The sequence below is a fragment of the Lampris incognitus genome, chromosome 16 (genome assembly GCF_029633865.1).
Source record: "Lampris incognitus isolate fLamInc1 chromosome 16, fLamInc1.hap2, whole genome shotgun sequence".
Classification (NCBI taxonomy): domain Eukaryota; kingdom Metazoa; phylum Chordata; class Actinopteri; order Lampriformes; family Lampridae; genus Lampris; species Lampris incognitus.
The window spans coordinates 37,097,001-37,113,331 of NC_079226.1; the positions used below are offsets into that span (position 1 = coordinate 37,097,001).

The 16,331-nt window shown below is 49.5% G+C and overlaps 1 protein-coding gene across 4 annotated transcripts in view; it reads left to right on the forward strand.

Moving 5' to 3' along the window:
• Nucleotides 1-16,331, forward strand: part of numb (NUMB endocytic adaptor protein) — a 95,113-nt gene that overhangs the window by 44,481 nt on the left and 34,301 nt on the right. For all 4 annotated transcript variants that reach the window (XM_056296438.1, XM_056296439.1, XM_056296441.1 and 1 more), the window contains exon 2: nucleotides 10,389-10,525. In XM_056296438.1, the coding sequence (XP_056152413.1) occupies nucleotides 10,400-10,525 (126 nt within the window). In that variant the 5' untranslated portion in view covers nucleotides 10,389-10,399. The remainder of the gene's footprint in view (nucleotides 1-10,388; nucleotides 10,526-16,331) is intronic.

Consider the following 16,331-nt stretch of genomic DNA (forward strand, 5'->3'; position numbering starts at 1 on the left):
CAAAATTCATATCTTAAACGAATTAGATGCTAATGGGGAAAATGTTTACTGCTTCAAGATTTGTTATTGTTTTGCTATAACTTATATAATCATTAAGTTCTGCTCGTTTTGCTGTAACTTATGTAATAATTACATATGTTATGCAATGTTGTGCTATAACTTGTTATCAATCAATTAAGGGCACCGTTGAGTGTTTTTAAAAGATTTTTTTTGGATAAATCTGTTATTGCATGTGGTGGCACGGTGGCGCAGTGGTTAGCGCGGTCGCCTCATAGCAAGAACGTCCTGGGTTCGAGCCCTAGGGTAGTCCAACCTTGGGGGTCGTCCCAGGTCGTCTTCTGTGTGGAGTTTGCATGTTCTCCCCGTGTCTGCGTGGGTTTCCTCCATGGGCTCTGGTTTCCTCCCACAGTCCAAAGACATGTAAGTCAGGTGAATCAGCCGTACTAAATTGTCCCTAGGTATGAGTGTGTCTGTGTGTGTGTGTGTGTGTGTGTGGGCCCTGTGTGATGGCCTGGCGGCCTGTGTGTCTCCCCGCCTGCCGCCCCAATGACTGCTGGGATAGGCTCCAGTATCCTCGCGACCCTGGGAGCAGGATAAGCGGTTCGGATAATGGATGGATGCTATTTCATGTATGCTGTGCCCACTCAGCAGCTATTATATGCCTCTGGAAGAAGGAGCCCTCCTCTGATGCACTTGCTGAGGGCGGTGCCAGGAATCTTTCACTGCAGTGGCTAAGCAGTTGCCATATCATTGCACAGGGTTGCCTCAGGTGCTTGTCAGCTTTCCAAGATCACGCAATACATTCCCCCGCACAACCACATGCTATACTGTATTCTACTATACTACATTACTCTGTATTCTCCTAGGCTACATGAGAACACATGGTGGGGATCTTGCGAGACTTTAAACTCACTTTTTAACAGTGACTTACAGAGAGAATTATGCACTTTTATTAAGCATGACTTACAGGGTGAATATAATGCATTAATTGCACTTTTGGTCGAAGTCACGTCAAACTTTATTTATATTGCACATTTCATACACAGGGCAACACAATGTGCTTGAAATAAAGTGACGATACAATCGATACACACTCATAAAAGTGCAGATGTAGAAATAAATATGCATATCGCCAGGTGTTAGTGCAGTTATACAGGAATCGGAGCAGAACATACAAAACACTCACACATACATCAAGAACTTAGCCGTAAGCTGTTGTGAAAAGTACGGTTTTTAACCTGCATTTAAAAGTGTTCGGTGTGGGGGCCTCTCTTAGGTCCTCAGACGGGGCGTTTCATCTACTTGGGGCGTTTCGTCTACTTGCAGCCTCCCCTGTTTTAGAGTCGGTACGAGGGATGGTTAAAAGTGACGCAGGAGTCGTTCGTTTATCCTAGGAACAACAGCACGTGAGCGCCAACATGCGACTGCCATCACACACCGGAAAAGTCACGCGACTGTCCAAGACATAACAGGAACATTTAACGTAATCTGTTGCCATCACTCGCCAACATTACAATCTCTCACACAAACTCTGTCAGGAATACACACCTATGAATACTATCGGCAAGTATGCCTATTGTCATTACCAGCACAACACAAACCATAGATACCAAATAGAACCAGTTCATGTAACTTCGGTTTAGCCTGCTCACCAGTGGACGTCTGTCATAGCAGAACAATGCACCTGTTGTGGTTCATGGCAAAAGCATCCATGATGTCCCGCAAGACAGGTCCCCTCGCTCGTCTGGAGTTCATGGACGACAAAGCCAGGTTTCTGTTTCTAGTGTCCCCACTGTTGCTCCTCGTGTAATTTCTGATGCGGCGTGAGCAAGAAAAGCTGCGTTTGCAGGTCGCCGGTGTGACGGGCGGTGTGACCGCTATACACAAAAGGCTATGCAAATCAATAAATGCATCCTCGTATGGTCGGAGAAAAAGACGGGAATTCTTGTGTGGTGTTAGCAATCCCAGAAAGTTGAGTCGGTTCATTCTGGACACAACTTTGGTCAGTCTCAGCTGACTGCAGGGCTCCCCAACCTTATATACAACACAGCAGCTTAACGACTGAAACCAGCGATCGGTTTCATATGCACATCGCTGTGACCATTAGAGCTGCGATGGCCACGTGGACTATTCACAGAGGATTGGGGAATAACTGCAGTCCCAGCATTGTAAGATGGCGACAGATATACTACCCCCCCCCCCCCCGTTCAGTGATGGTCGTTCCCTCTTCACATAGATGGCCTCTTTGACTCCCTGGTCAAACCAGCGTCCCTCCCTATCAAGGATGTGCCCATCCTCATCCTTGAAAGAGTGGCTGACGATCCTGATCTGTCCCTGCTCCTTTTTTTTCGGCCGAGGAGCCGTCAGACTTGGCGCAATTCCGAAAACAAGTTGTCATCTGTTATCCCGTATACTGTCAGGAGAAATCTCTCCATGTTCAGCTGTCATGTTAGCTAACGTCTGAAGCGCACAAAAGTGAATGAGCCAAGTTCATGACCTCCGACTCGTTCTCGCGAAATGTGAGTAGTGCGACATCATTTGAGAAGACTGCATTTAGATTTTTATTATTCATTGTGCTTGTTATTAAAAATACACAATATATTACCAAAATAATAGTTTTTTTCCCCCTCTCCAATTTTGTCCGGCCAATTACCCCACTCTTCCGAGCTTTCCCAGTTGCTGCTCCACCCCTTTTGCTGGTTCGGGAAGGGCTGCAAACTACCTCATGCCTCCTCCGATACATGTGGGGGAGTCACCAGCCACTTCTTTTCACCTGACAGTGAGGAGTTCTGCCAGGGGGACGTAGCGCATGGGAGGATCACGCTATTCCCCCCCTGTTCCCCCTCCCCCCTGAACAGACGCCCTGATTGACCAGAGGAGGCACTAGTGCAGTGGCCAGGTTACATACCCACATCCAGCTTCCCACTCGCAGACATGGCCAACCGTGTCTGCAGGGATGCCCGACCCAGCCGGAGGTAACACGGGGATTCGAACCGGCAAGCCCTGTGTTGGTAGGAAACGGAATGGACTGCTGCGCTACCTGGATGCCCCCAAAATAATCGTTTTTAAATAATTTATATTTTTATTAGTTTTCATAGCAAACTTCTTGGGTTTGCTTTGTTGTTACTATGCCGCCCATGTTTCTCCCATTTTTCTTATCCTGAGAAGGTTTGTCCTGTGCAGTCTTTCCTCAGCTTAACTGAGGTTCTAAGGGTAGGCGGTGTCATACAGAATAATTGGCTCAGTGATTCCTCCCTCTCCACCTCAAGCTGATGTGTGGTGAGCGTTCTGGTGCAAAATGGCTGCCGTGCATCGCCCAGGTGGTGCTACACACTGGTGGTGGTTGAGTTCCCCCCTTCACTGTGAAGCGCTTTATAATTATTATTATTATCATTATTATTATTATTAATTGTAAAGCCCACTGGGACCAATTTTTGATTGAACTGACTTGATGCTTAATTTGCCTCTAACTTGCTAATTCCAAAATTTAGCAGCTATTATTTAGACCTGTTTTATAAAGACAACAGAAATAGCTCTATTAAAAAGTCATTAGTCACCAAATAAATTCAACAAATTCAAAAATTCAGGGGCTGATGACATCATCGGGTTTTGCGACTGAAGCAGGAAATCTGACCTTGTACTCTGAAGCTAAAGGAGGCTGGGAAATCTGTAAGTTGACCAGCAGCTCTCACTAGTTTACCAGCCCAACTGACCATTAAGACGAGAGAAGGACCTGACGGCAATTCCTTTTCTGTTTTGTCATGGTTGGTTTCCTGCCAAAAACTGCTGGTAGTGCCTACAGCTGGTAAGCCTACAACGCTCAACGCTGCGGTAGCATTCGACTGATGCCTGGTGTAAATTTCCTATCCAGGATAGAACCACCATTGGGAAGGGGGGGGGAACAGGGATCTGAACCCATTTTGGAAAAATAAGTCGTCATCTTAAATTACATTTCAAGGTCACAGTATTTTGAGTACCTTTACTCAAAAAGGTTGTATAGCGTTATACAATAACACAGTCGCCTGTTAGACCAGAGAAGAAGAATAGTAGTGTTTACTGGCGAGAGAAGAAGAATCTGTTTTCTATTCCTCCGCCTGCTATCCTGTCTCTGCGGGCTGCCTGTCACCGGCACTGCAGTAAGCCCAGATACCATATGACCCAAATAAACGAGTGTGTGAGGAGAGAGCGAGGGACAACTCAACATCTTCCTCTCATGCCCCCCACCCCACCCCCCCACTCGCTTTCTGTCTCTCTCCAAGTTTTCTTGTACTAATGCGCTACATTTCACTCTGCTGTAGGCATACTATCCCCTACATGTATGTGCATGGACACATGCACACAAGTGCACGTGCCGAGCCTAGAGACTGGTAAGGGGTGTTTATAACATGATGCCTGTGAGGGTCTTTGGCACTAATTACAATTACGCACACATGCTAGCTCTGGCACTATTAGCCTTAGCCTCTGCCTGATTCACAGACGGCACACCATGGGCACTTGCACACTATAATTAAATTCCTGCGAAGAAATTCACTAAAATCAACATAATAAATTTCAGACAATTTTCTGGTTAAGAGCAGATTTTGTTGTTCACACAACAATGCCTTAGTGTTATTGTATTGTATAGTGTGTGAATATTCACATGCCAGGTGGCGCAGTGGTTAGCGCGGTCGCCTCACAGCAAGAAGGTCCTGGGTTCGAGTCCCGGGGTCGTCCAACCTTTGGGGGGGGGGGGGGGGGTTGTCCCGGGTCGTCCTCTGTGTGGAGTTTGCATGTTCTCCCCGTGTCTGCGTGGGTTTCCTCCGGGTGCTCCGGTTTGCTCCCACAGTCCAAAGACTTGTAGGTCAGGTAAATCGGCCACTCTAAATTGTCCCTAGGTGTGAATGTGTGTGTATGTCAGCTCTGTGATGGCCTGGCGGCCTGGCCAGGGTGTCTCCTCGCCTGCCGCCCAATGACTGCTGGGGTAGACTCCAGCATCCCCGCAACCCTGAGAGCAGGATAAGCGGTTTGGATAATGGATGAAATGGATGGATATTCACATGCCAACACCAATATCACCAAAGTCCTCTGTCGCCGATTCCTGGAAATTACATTTGAAGTCCCGCAACGGAGTTACTGGAGTCTTCAACAATGGGTGATGAAGACGGTTGGTTCAGTAGTGTCGACTAATCTCTTCATCCGGTCACATCTTAAAGGAGCTCCTTTATCTCAAAGTGTGTCTTATTTGCCATTTATGCCAGACGTTAGTTAACTAACCATTTGTCATGAAATACTATTTTTTTGCGTTGCATGGATCCACAGTAGAACCTCTCGCGCTACAGGTTATAAAAGCTTAAGATGCCGTGGAATAATCTCGTCACCTCCTGAGAACTTTGTGATTGGTTCATACGTGTTCACATAAGAGTGTTGTACAGCAGAGCATCCTCGCTTCGTTTATGCTCACACCTTCGTTCACACATTTGTTGGTATGAAAGTTTAGTGGTATTGTCATTTGGTCTTGACTTGTAGACTAGACCCCTAATCACACGTGACCCCTCGACAGCAAAATCACATTAAATTTATCACAGAATATTTCTTTCTGTGATTTCCTTGCCTGGATTATCGAGCATGCATAAAGATGTTTATGTTTTGTTCCTCCCCCGCCCCCCTTTCTCCTTCTTTGTACTTGGCCAATTACCCTATTTTCTGAGCCTACCCGGTCGCTGCTCCACCCACCTCTGCCGATCCGGGGAGGGCTGCAGACTACCACATGCCTCCCCCGATACATGTGGAGTCGCCAGCCGCTTCTTTTCACCTGACAGTGAGGCGTTTCACCAGGGCGACGTAGCGTTTGGGAGGATCAAGCTACCCCCCCCCCCCCCCCCGCCCCGAATAGGCGCCCCGACCGACCAGAGGAGGCGCTAGTGCAGCGACCAGGATACATACCCACATCCGGCTCCCCACCTGCAAACACGGCCAAATGTGTCTGTAGGGACTTCCGATCAAGCTGGAGGCAACACGGGGATGCGAACCGATGATCTTCATGTTGGTAGGCAGCGGAATAGACCGCTACGATACCCGGACACCCAAAAAGATGTTAAATTAACACGAAAGCCTGCATTTATGAATGCATTTCATACAAGATCATATCTCCACTTGGGCTGGGGATGGGTGGGGTCACTCTTATGTTTCTGTGAGTGTGTGTGGCGTTCTGGAGGATTGCTAGCAGTGTTGACCTTGGACGGCAAACGGGGGGAAAAATTAAGAGCTGTCCATAAACGTACAGCAGCCAGGGGTGGTTGTACAACATGTGAGGGCGTGATGGGGGGAAATGAGCTCAAACCACCAGCTACACGGTTGTTAACTTTGGCTGCTGTAGCGACGACTGGCTAAGTTAACGGCCTTCTGGTCAACTGGCCAGTCATGGCTCTGTGAGTCCTACCCTGTTCCGAATCTGTGTGGCTTGCATAAATATTGGAAGTCGGCTTGCGAATGTTGGAATTTGCTGTCCGGTGCAGCCTGTCGGTGGGAGAGTTATTGTCTTGTCCCGACTGGAAAAATTCTGCCCAGTGTTTGTGAATAGAAAGCAAGTGTAATATCCTACCACACCTGGAAAATTCAGCCTCTCCTCACGTTCTGTGACACCACATTCTGCTCTGCGGTCACAGGAGTGATACGCTTGTGTGTGTGTGTGTGTGTGTGTGTGTGTTCGCACACGTATGGCGTGGTGGTAGCTGAAAGCTCCATTGTTAGAAGCCCACAGAGTTGAAGCCTGACCGAGAGAGATAACGGAGCCTCACCCTCAGATGGACTTTCTACCCCGAGCCATTACCGGCCCACAGAACAGGTTTCAGTCTTCAAGCAGACAACTGTGTGTGTGTGTGTCCACCTTTACTTTCATTGGCGCCTTCACCTTAGACCGCATCTAAGTAGGTGCATGTGCTGAGGGCGAGTATAGCCCGTGTGTGCGCGCATGCATGTTGGTGCCCGTGTGTGTGTGTGTGTTTGGACAGTCAGTCCTGCAGGATTAAAGACCTCTAATCCCACCAGATCCTCAACAGCTCAGAAGTCAGTCAGTACAACCTGTGAGTCAGGGAGCGTGCCTGGCTCTCATGTTTACACTCGGCATTTCATGACGGAGCAAAACCCGGTAACAAGTCCTTCTGGGTGAAACGAGTGTTTCTCTGATGCACCATTTGACTCTGGCACGGTTGAGCGGTCGCTGATTGCGTTTCCTGTCTTCCCAGGCCTGTTGTTTGCATCCGTATTTGCTGATATACAAAGCACCGCAGTGGCCACCTCTTCTGCCAAAGCGAGAGAGGCGAATTTCAGAGCTCATTGGCACAATTTCCCGCATCCTGTGATTACATGTAGTGCTTTTAAAGGGCATTACTTTTAATTATGGTCCTTGGTAAACAGTCACAAGGGAGGAGGGGTCGCAGAAAACATCCTAAATCAGAGTCAAACCTTGGCTCGGGACCCTTCCTGTCGCTGCGATCAGCATCAGGACACAAGCCAGCACAGCGGGCAGTTTTATCTGGATGAACCACCAGGGCACCTTAAAACATTGCTTCACTTAGCTAAACAAGTTGAGAATAATACAGGGCTGCAGGGATAAAACCGATAAAAGCTCAGTATTGCAGCTTTTTTTTTTCCACGATACTTTATCGATTTTTCCAACATCTTGTATTGATACATGAAAAAACTCCTTCATATTTTAAACAAATATCAGTTCAATGTGTTCAGTGACACAATAAGAATACTTAACATGCAGACTTCATTATCATATGATGTTATGGCATCTACATTTCATTTCACTGTGTTCAGTGACAGTGTGCACTGTGCAATGCAAATACCCTTCTACATAAATAGGAATGGAAATTTTTTATTTTATTTATTTATTAGTTTTTTTGTGTGGAATTTTCCACCTTTATTGGATAGTGACAGTAGAGATAGACAGGAAAGGCAGAGGCGAGAGAGGGGATGACACGCAGCAAAGGGCCTGGGCCGGATTCGAACCCAGGCCGCTGCGGTAAGGACTTGGCCTTATGTGGTACCTCTTTCAGGTGAGCCACCGGGGCGCCCCGTGGAATGGAAATTTTGAACTGAATAGTTTTGATTCAGTTTGTCCGCTGAGTCGCCATGGTGGCTCAGTGGTTAGCGCGGTCGCCTCACAGCAAAAAAGTCCTGGGTTCGAGCCCCGGGGTAGTCCAACCTTGGGGGTCGTCCCGGGTCCACCTCTTTGTGGGGTTTGCCTGTTCTGCCCGTGTCTGCGTGGGTTTCCTTCGGGCGCTCCGGTTTCCTCCCACAGTCCAAAGACATGTAGGTCAGGTGACTCAGCCGTACTAAATCGTCCCTAGGTATGTGTGTGTGTGTGTGTGTGTGTGTGAGTGTGTGTGTGTGTGTGTGTGTGTGTTGGCCTGGCAGCCTGTCTAGGGTGTCTCTCCGCCTGCCGCCCAACGACTGCTGGGATAGGCTCCAGCATCCCCGCGACCCTGACAGCAGGATGAGCGATTTGGATAATGGATGGATCGATGTCTGCTGAGTTATCAAAATATAATGTGATTTAAATATTGGACTACTCAAGTGGTCTATTACCGCCCATGTAGCTCTACTTTTTATTAGCGGCAACTTCCAAAAGCAAAGTTATGCAGTGATTGAATGTCAGAGACGTTGTGGCAGCGCTGGACGATCATAACTCACCAGACTACAAACTGGTCTTCAGGTGGGGATGGTATTACCTCCTCACCTGCCTCCTGGTTCCCAATTCTGACGTCAAGGGTTCCTTGGCTTTAGGCCGATGGGTAAATGGGGCCACAATGGAACCAACTTTGCTGACTGAGAACCAGTGTTTTTGTAGTGTAAATGCTTGGAACGGTTCGAGATTAGGTTCCAGAGCTAGAATAGAGTAATAGAACACACTTTATTTGTCATTTGTGCATACATACAATGAAATTCACTGTCTGCATTTATCCCATCCTAGCTGTGTAGCTAGGATGGGGCCAACTCCTGGGAACCAACTCCGGTTCTTCTTTCCATTGCCTTGCTCGGGCACTGGCATGAGTATTAACCCTAACATGCATGTCTTTTTAATGGTGGGAGGAAACCGGAGCACCCGGAGGAAACCCACCGCAGACACGGGGAGAACATGTTAACTCCACACAGAAAGGACCTGGGACGGCCTGGGGTTCGAACCCAGGACCTTCTTGCTGTGAGGCGACATTGCTAACCACTCAGCACTGTCCCTGTCAGTCAAAAATAGGGGTAAAAATAATAAGAGAAAACGATGCCTAGAAGCTTAGATCTGTGACTGTGGTAGCAGAGAACTAGAAGTAGACACATGATTCAAAATGGCCAAGACGTTAATGTACAACGCAAAAATGGGTTAAGGCTAATTTGTTTACCACATCGTCAGGACTTGTGGTTGCATTTAATTATTTAGATTAGGATTTTTTGGTTTTAGGATGCAGCCCTAGTGCCTCCTCTGGGTATAGGGTACATCGGTGACATGAGCGTCAACATTAGCAGCAGGACGGCTTAGCTTACCCACTTCTCTCCACCTCCGAGGCTCGGGGCCTCTCATCTCCCGGCGTGCTCCACAGAGAGCAAGAACGGCCTGCTGGGCTGCCAGGCGGCTGTCAGCGTTCGCCGCTAAGAGGAACCGTAACAGTGGATCTGACAGCGATAGTCAGGCGCCGTGTCGCCTCACAACCCGGAGGGTTTCTGCTTCCTGTCTTATCTGGTGCCCTCCTCTTACCCATACTTCCTTCTTCTACTTCTCCGGAAGGTTCCTCATAACTCAAATGTGAAGATATAGGCAAGGTGGGGGATGTAGTCGTTCTCCAGAGATTTATATTTATCAGTGTCGCTATGGAATATGTTATGTGGCGACAGGCTGGGGCGCGGGTCCGTGAATACTGGGATGGCATCCGGCGCTTCACCTGTGCCCCCGTCCATAGGGCTAGTGGTGGTGTCAGGAAGGGCATCCGACGTATCGACAAGACCATAGCGGATCGGTCGAGGCCCGGGTTAACAACGGCCGCCATTGGTGCTGTGCCCTCGCAGGGTACCAATGGAAACTAAAATCCGCTGTGGCGACCCCTGAGAAACGAGGAACAAGATGAAAGAAGAATTATGGAATATGTTATTATTTCGGTGTCTTGTTTTTTTGTAATTAAATGGTGTTTTTTCTACGGCTTCAGTTTCTGCTGTTGGATTCTGCCACATGTTCATGTGTTCTGTGTTATCTCTTCAATCTTCACGGCGCTGTATCTGTTTATGATGCTGCCAGCATCACCTAAGCATCCCCATTTGAGATTAACAGAGCTTTTTTTTTCTGTCTCTCCTCTCCACTCTCTCTCTCTCTCCTGCTCGCTCTCTTTCTCCCTCCCCCCCCCCCCCCCCCGCTGCAGGGGGCTCAGCCATGAACAAGCTGCGGCAGAGTTTCCGGCGGAAGAAAGACGTGTATGTGCCAGAGTCCAGTCGGCCGCACCAGTGGCAGACCGACGAGGAGGCGGTCCGAACCGGCAAATGCAGCTTCGCCGTCAAGGTGACTCTGCCTTACTGTACTTCTTCTCAGAGACCCACTTTCTCTCTCTCTCTCTCTCTCTCTCTCTCTCTCTCTCTCTCTCTCTCTCTCTCTCTCTCTCTCTCTCTGTCTGTCTGTCTCTAAAATACACTTTCACCCCTGTTCTCTTTGGTACTGACACTCACGCACTCATAAACACTCTCTCTCACACATAAACACACAGCCCCTCTCGACTGAGCACCGCACACTCACACACATTATCCTTCACACACTCATTTGTTAAAGTACTTTCTCATACACATATTTATAATCTCCCTCTCCCTCTCTGTCTCTCCCTCTCTGTCTCTCTCTCTCACACACACACACACAGCTCTCTGAGCTACTCGCCCGGTGACTGGCTCCCCACAGACGCTAGTCGTGATTAATCATAAGCATTCTGGGACAGGCAGTGCAGCCTTCAGCGAAGTCTCTAAGACAATCTACTGTATTCAGCCGCCGTCCGTCCAATTTTGCACAGTCGCCTGTTTCTAAACGCCTTTTCATCCCTAACTCCCCAGAACAAGTCAGCGTTAGTACCTGAACCACCAGCTCGCCATGAATGTGAAGGGATGTGACGGCAGTGGTGCAGACACGTCACCAGAGCACCGCAGTCACCTCAGCACCGCAGCTTGGTTTCCATCGACCAGTTTTTATTTGAATTTTGATCATGTAAATATGAACATCTGAATGGAAATGTCACAGTTCCAGAAAAAAGCCACCTCAAATAACGCAGAATAACCCGTCTGCTCGGTGGAGAAGCTGGTGCGTCGATGAAAAGATTGTGTCGAACCGAGATGGAAATTGATTTTTTACGGAAGATGTGTGTCTCTCCCCCCCCCCCCCCGTCATCCTGAATGACTTGACGCACACTGTTATGAGAAGTAAACATGGTGAACCACACGTGCCCTGGTTTCTGATTTGATGTGTTGACTTTGGGCTGACTAGAACTCTAAACTACGACTGATGTAACGACCCGTCTCTTGCAGAAATCAGGAGCTCTTGTCTCCGATGCTTTTAATGACATGGTCTTGTTGCACCTTGTGCACAGAGATACTTTATTCTCTCTTAAGACTGTCTTAGCGTGGCGGTCTATTCCGTTGCCTACCAATACGGGGGTCGCCGGTTCGGATCTCCGGAGGTGTTGCCTCCTGCCTGGTCGGGCGTCCCTACAGACACAATTGGCCGTGTCTGCGGGTGGGAAGCCAGATGTGGGTACGTCTCCTGGTCGCTGCACTAGCGCCTCCTCTGGTCGGTCCAGGCACCTGTTGAGGGGGAACTGGGGGGAATAGCGTGATCCTCCCACGTGCTACGTCCCCCTGGTGAAACTCCTCACTGTCAGGTGAAAAGTAGTGGCTGGCGAAGGCACGTGTATCGGAGGAGGCATGTGGTAGTCCGCAGCCCTCCCTGGATCGGCAGAGGGGGTGGAGCAGCGACCGGGACGGCTCGGAAGAGTGGGGTAATTGGCCAAGTACAATTGGGGAGAAAGGGGGGGGGGGGACTATCCTGGGTTTGCACTAAAGTTTTTGTTCTATTCGCCTCTTCAGCAGTGTGCTGTGAATTCCCTCAGCATTTACAAGGGCTCATGCCCGCTCACCTGCCTGGTGCAGCGGCGCCAACACGACGCCTTCGGTGCAGGGCAGAAAGGTGGAAGTGGGTGGGCAGTGTCTGCTGTGCAGCGGCTGAGGGACATGGGGGCGAGAACACGTCAGTGTTGTGGCAACAGGAGTCGCTCTACCTTAGCAAACAGAATGGCCATGCTCCGCTTAACCTTCGCACGTGCACCCGGCACCGTCACCTTGAGAAGCAGGGGGAGGAGCTGAGACCATTCTCAAGCGGGAGGGGGAGGGCGGTGTCGTAGAGAGTGAAGTTTAGGGTCGGCACAGACGAAGCGGCGACGGGACTCGATGGTATTTTTTGCATTTTGCAGTTGTGACACATAAACCCTACAGCGGGGCAGAATGGTGGATTGGGGCGTGTGAGGTTTTAGGGTTTCCTGCTGTGTGTTGTACTTCCTGTTGCTTCCTCGGGGCTCTGGTGGGATTGGAAAACTGAGCTGAAAGATCCCTCTGGCTGAGGGGAGTGCGGAGCGTGGAAAAATGGGAAATGGGGGGTTGGATTTAGGCGATCGCACATTTTTCAACCTCGAGTTCAAGAGTTGGGTCAATTGTGTGTGTGTGTGTGTGTGTGTGTGTGTGTGTGTTTGTGTAGTGGCATTTAAGAGCAATATAAGTTTTATGATTTATTTTAAGTCAGACAGATAAAGGCTTAAGATGGTGTGTATGTGTGAGAGAGTTTGTGTGTTTGTTTAAGGGGTCACAGCTCGTGTGTGTGTGTACATCCTAGCCAGCATGAGGGACGCCCTAGATTCCAGACCCCTTCTCAGATCATCCTCCTCCCCCCCACCTGCTCCCCATAAATTTCCTTGCCGCTCAGGAGCAGGATTTGCCGACAAGGGGCTAGCCCCCCCCCCCCACACACACACACACACACACACCTACAGCACACTGGTGACCTCATTTGTGTTTTTACGTTTCTCAAGGATACGTGATGTAATGAGGCTTTTCTTGAAACTATTTGAAGTAACTTTTGTGGAAAAAACCTTTACCCCAACTCAAGCTTGAGCGGTATCGTCAAGTAATTTGCCGGTTTAGCCCCCTCCCCCGAAAAGACAACTTCAACGCAAAACTAAGGCAACCCTGGTCTGCAAGGAAGGCATTCAAGAAGGCATGGCGTAATACAGCCACAGTCGCATGTAATGGACCACAGGTCTTAATCCCCTCAGCATCGCCTCGTGAGCGGGAGTCCGTGTGGTCAGTTCAGTTTGAATTTACCAGCCAGCGAGGTCTTGACACAAAACAAGTTTTTGTGCTGTTTGAAAGAGCGCGCAGTGCTCAGCCCTGGTGGTTTGGCTGCAGAACGGGAGAAGTGTACCATGTCCTGTCCACAGTCTCTCTCTCTCTCTTCTTCTTCTTCTCATACGCTATTGCACTGCTTTTCCTGTCATTTCCCTCCCTCTCTGCACTTGCATTCACTGTGCTGGTGCAACCTACCATGCTAGCGCTTCTCACTCCTACTCCCCTTTCGTCTCTCTCTCTCTCTCTCTCTCTCTCTCTCTCTCTCTCTCTCTCTCTCTCTCTCTCTCTCTCTCTCTCTCTCTCTCTCTCTCTAACTGCCGTGCTGTCTGCAGCTCAGAGTAACCCAGTGGTGGTGTGTGGGTTGTAGTGGCTGTGTTGAGGTTATCGACACCGTCACACCCAAGCACTGAAGATTGAAAGGATAGAGGGTAACCCAGACTGTGTGTGTGTGAGGGGGAGGGGGCTATCGTACGTGGTGAGAGGGAGTAAAGGTGGTGGTGGTGGGGGGGGGGGGCTGACACCTTGTGACCCAGGGAGGGAGAGGGAACGCTCCATTCTGCGCTGATTACCCAACATGAGCCCGCAATCGCTTTGATTTGTGTGTGTGTGTGTGTGTGTGTACTCACAGGCAGGCACATACCACATATGTGCACACTTTCTCTTTCTTTTCCATGTACGGTATGTGAGCCATGACCCAAGGTGATTTGCAGTAACACAAATATGTTGTCTGTTTCTTTAAAATGTCAGATTTTTAAGGCTGCTGGTGCAGATTATTCGGCACGTTGGCGCAGGCGTTGGTGCTGTCGCCTCACAGCAAAGGGGTCCTGGGTTTGAACCCCAGGGTTGTCCAGCCTTGTGTGGGGGGGGGGGTCATCCCAGGTCATCCTCTGTGTGGAGTATGCATGTTCTCCCCGTGTCTGCGGTGGGTTTTCTCTGGGTGCTCCAGTTTCCCCCACCGTCTAGGATCCCTATGGGGATCATTACAGTATATCAGAGATGAGCGTAAGGCTAGCAGTGAAGAATATTGAAGAAAACGGAAATAGCCGTAATGTTTTTTGCCCTATGTTTTGTAATATTAATGATATAATACATCACGAACAGCGTAGAAGTGCAGCAGATGAAGCCACGTTTGAACTCAAAATCAGCAGCACATGCTGTCTAAATATTGGATTTACGTTTGTTGCGCCCTGGCTAAAATATTTTACCCCATCGGTTGGAATGCAGAGACCTTGGGAGTCATGGTTATACCTTTGAAAATGCTATCATTTTAACGTTTTAACATTTTAACAGGGTAGCGTAGCGGTCCATTCCGTTGCCTACCAACACGGGGATCGCCGGTTCGAACCCCGTGGTTACTTCCGGCTTGGCTGGGCGTCCCCATAGGCACAATTGGCCGTGTCTGCAGGCAGGAAGCCGGATGTGGGTATGTGTCCTGGTCGCCGCACTAGCGCCTCCTCCGGTCAGTCGGGGCACCTTTTCGGGGAGGGGGGACTGGGGGTAATGGCGTGATGACTAATGTTATTTTAGAAGGAAAACCAAGACAGTTGTTCAATACTCTGGTTGACTCAGTCCAAGCTTGTCCGTGATAAACACAGTATTTACTATGCACCGTGCTTACTCTTAAAGGGCTTGTCTGTAAATGAGTGAACAAAGGGTGGTGTCTAGGAAGGATTCAGGGGATTACAGGGGGATTCGTGTCACCGTCCTCCAGTTTGCAGAGTTCTGACAGTGCTGAACAACGGTGTCTTCAAATTTGAATTTGCCTTCGCAGAGATATAGCTGCCTGCAACCTTTGAGCAGGAAAGCGCTGTGAGTGAACTTTAACCACAGAAAATCCCTCTGCCGCAAGGTGTTAAATATTTACACTCTCCTATTCCCACCTTCAAGCATTGGCTAACCCAGCTATCTTCATTTCTTCACAGCTGTTTTTTAGCTGTCATCACCCTGGCATCCGTCATCACCGTGGCCCCTCCTGCCATGTTTTTCCTCTTACGCTAGTTGGGGATTTTAAGAAGCACGGTGGCGCAGTGGTTAGCGCTGCCGCCTCGCAGCGAAGAAGGTCCTGGGTTCGAACCCCACGGTTGTCCAACCTTGGGGGGGTCATCCTCTGTGTGAAGTATGCATGTTCTCCCCGTGTCTGCGGTGGGTTTTCCCCAGCTGCTCCGGTTTCCCCCACTGTCAAAAAGACATGCATGTTAGGGTTAACACTCCTGTCTGTGCCCTTGACCGAGGCAGTAGAAATATGAACTGGAGTTGGTCCCCGGGTGCTGCACGGCGGCTGCCCGCTGCTCCTAGCTACACCGCTAGGATGGGTTAAATGCAGAGGAAGAATTGCCCCACGGGGATCATCACAGTATGTCAAAATCAGAATCGAAAATGACAATAACCACACATATACTGAACTGAACTCTACTGAGGGCTCTGACTGTTGCTCTCACAAATTATTTTTTTGGGGTGTCTGGGTGGCGTAGTGCTTTATTCCGTTGCCTACCGACACGGGGATCGCCGGTTCGAATCCCCGTGTTACCTCCGGCCTGGCCAGGCGTTCCTTCAGACAATTGGCCGTGTCTGCGGGCGGGAAGCCAGATGTGGGTATGTGTCCTGGTCGCTGCACTAGCGCCTCCTCTGGTGGGTCGGTCGGAGCGCCTGTTCGGGGGGGAGGGGGAACTGGGGGGAATAGCGTGATCCTCCCACGCGCTACGTCCCCCTGGTGAAACTCCTCACTGTCAGGATAAAAGAAGAAGGAGCTGGCGACTCCACATGTATGGGAGGAGGCATGCGGTAGTCTGCAGGACTCCCCGGATCGGCAGAGGGGGCTGGAGCAGCGACCGGATGGCTCGGAAGAGTGGGGTAATTGGCTGGGTAGAAAAAGGGGGGAACCCCCCCCCCCCCAACAAAACAAATGATTTTCTTGTTGTTTTACATTTGTAATT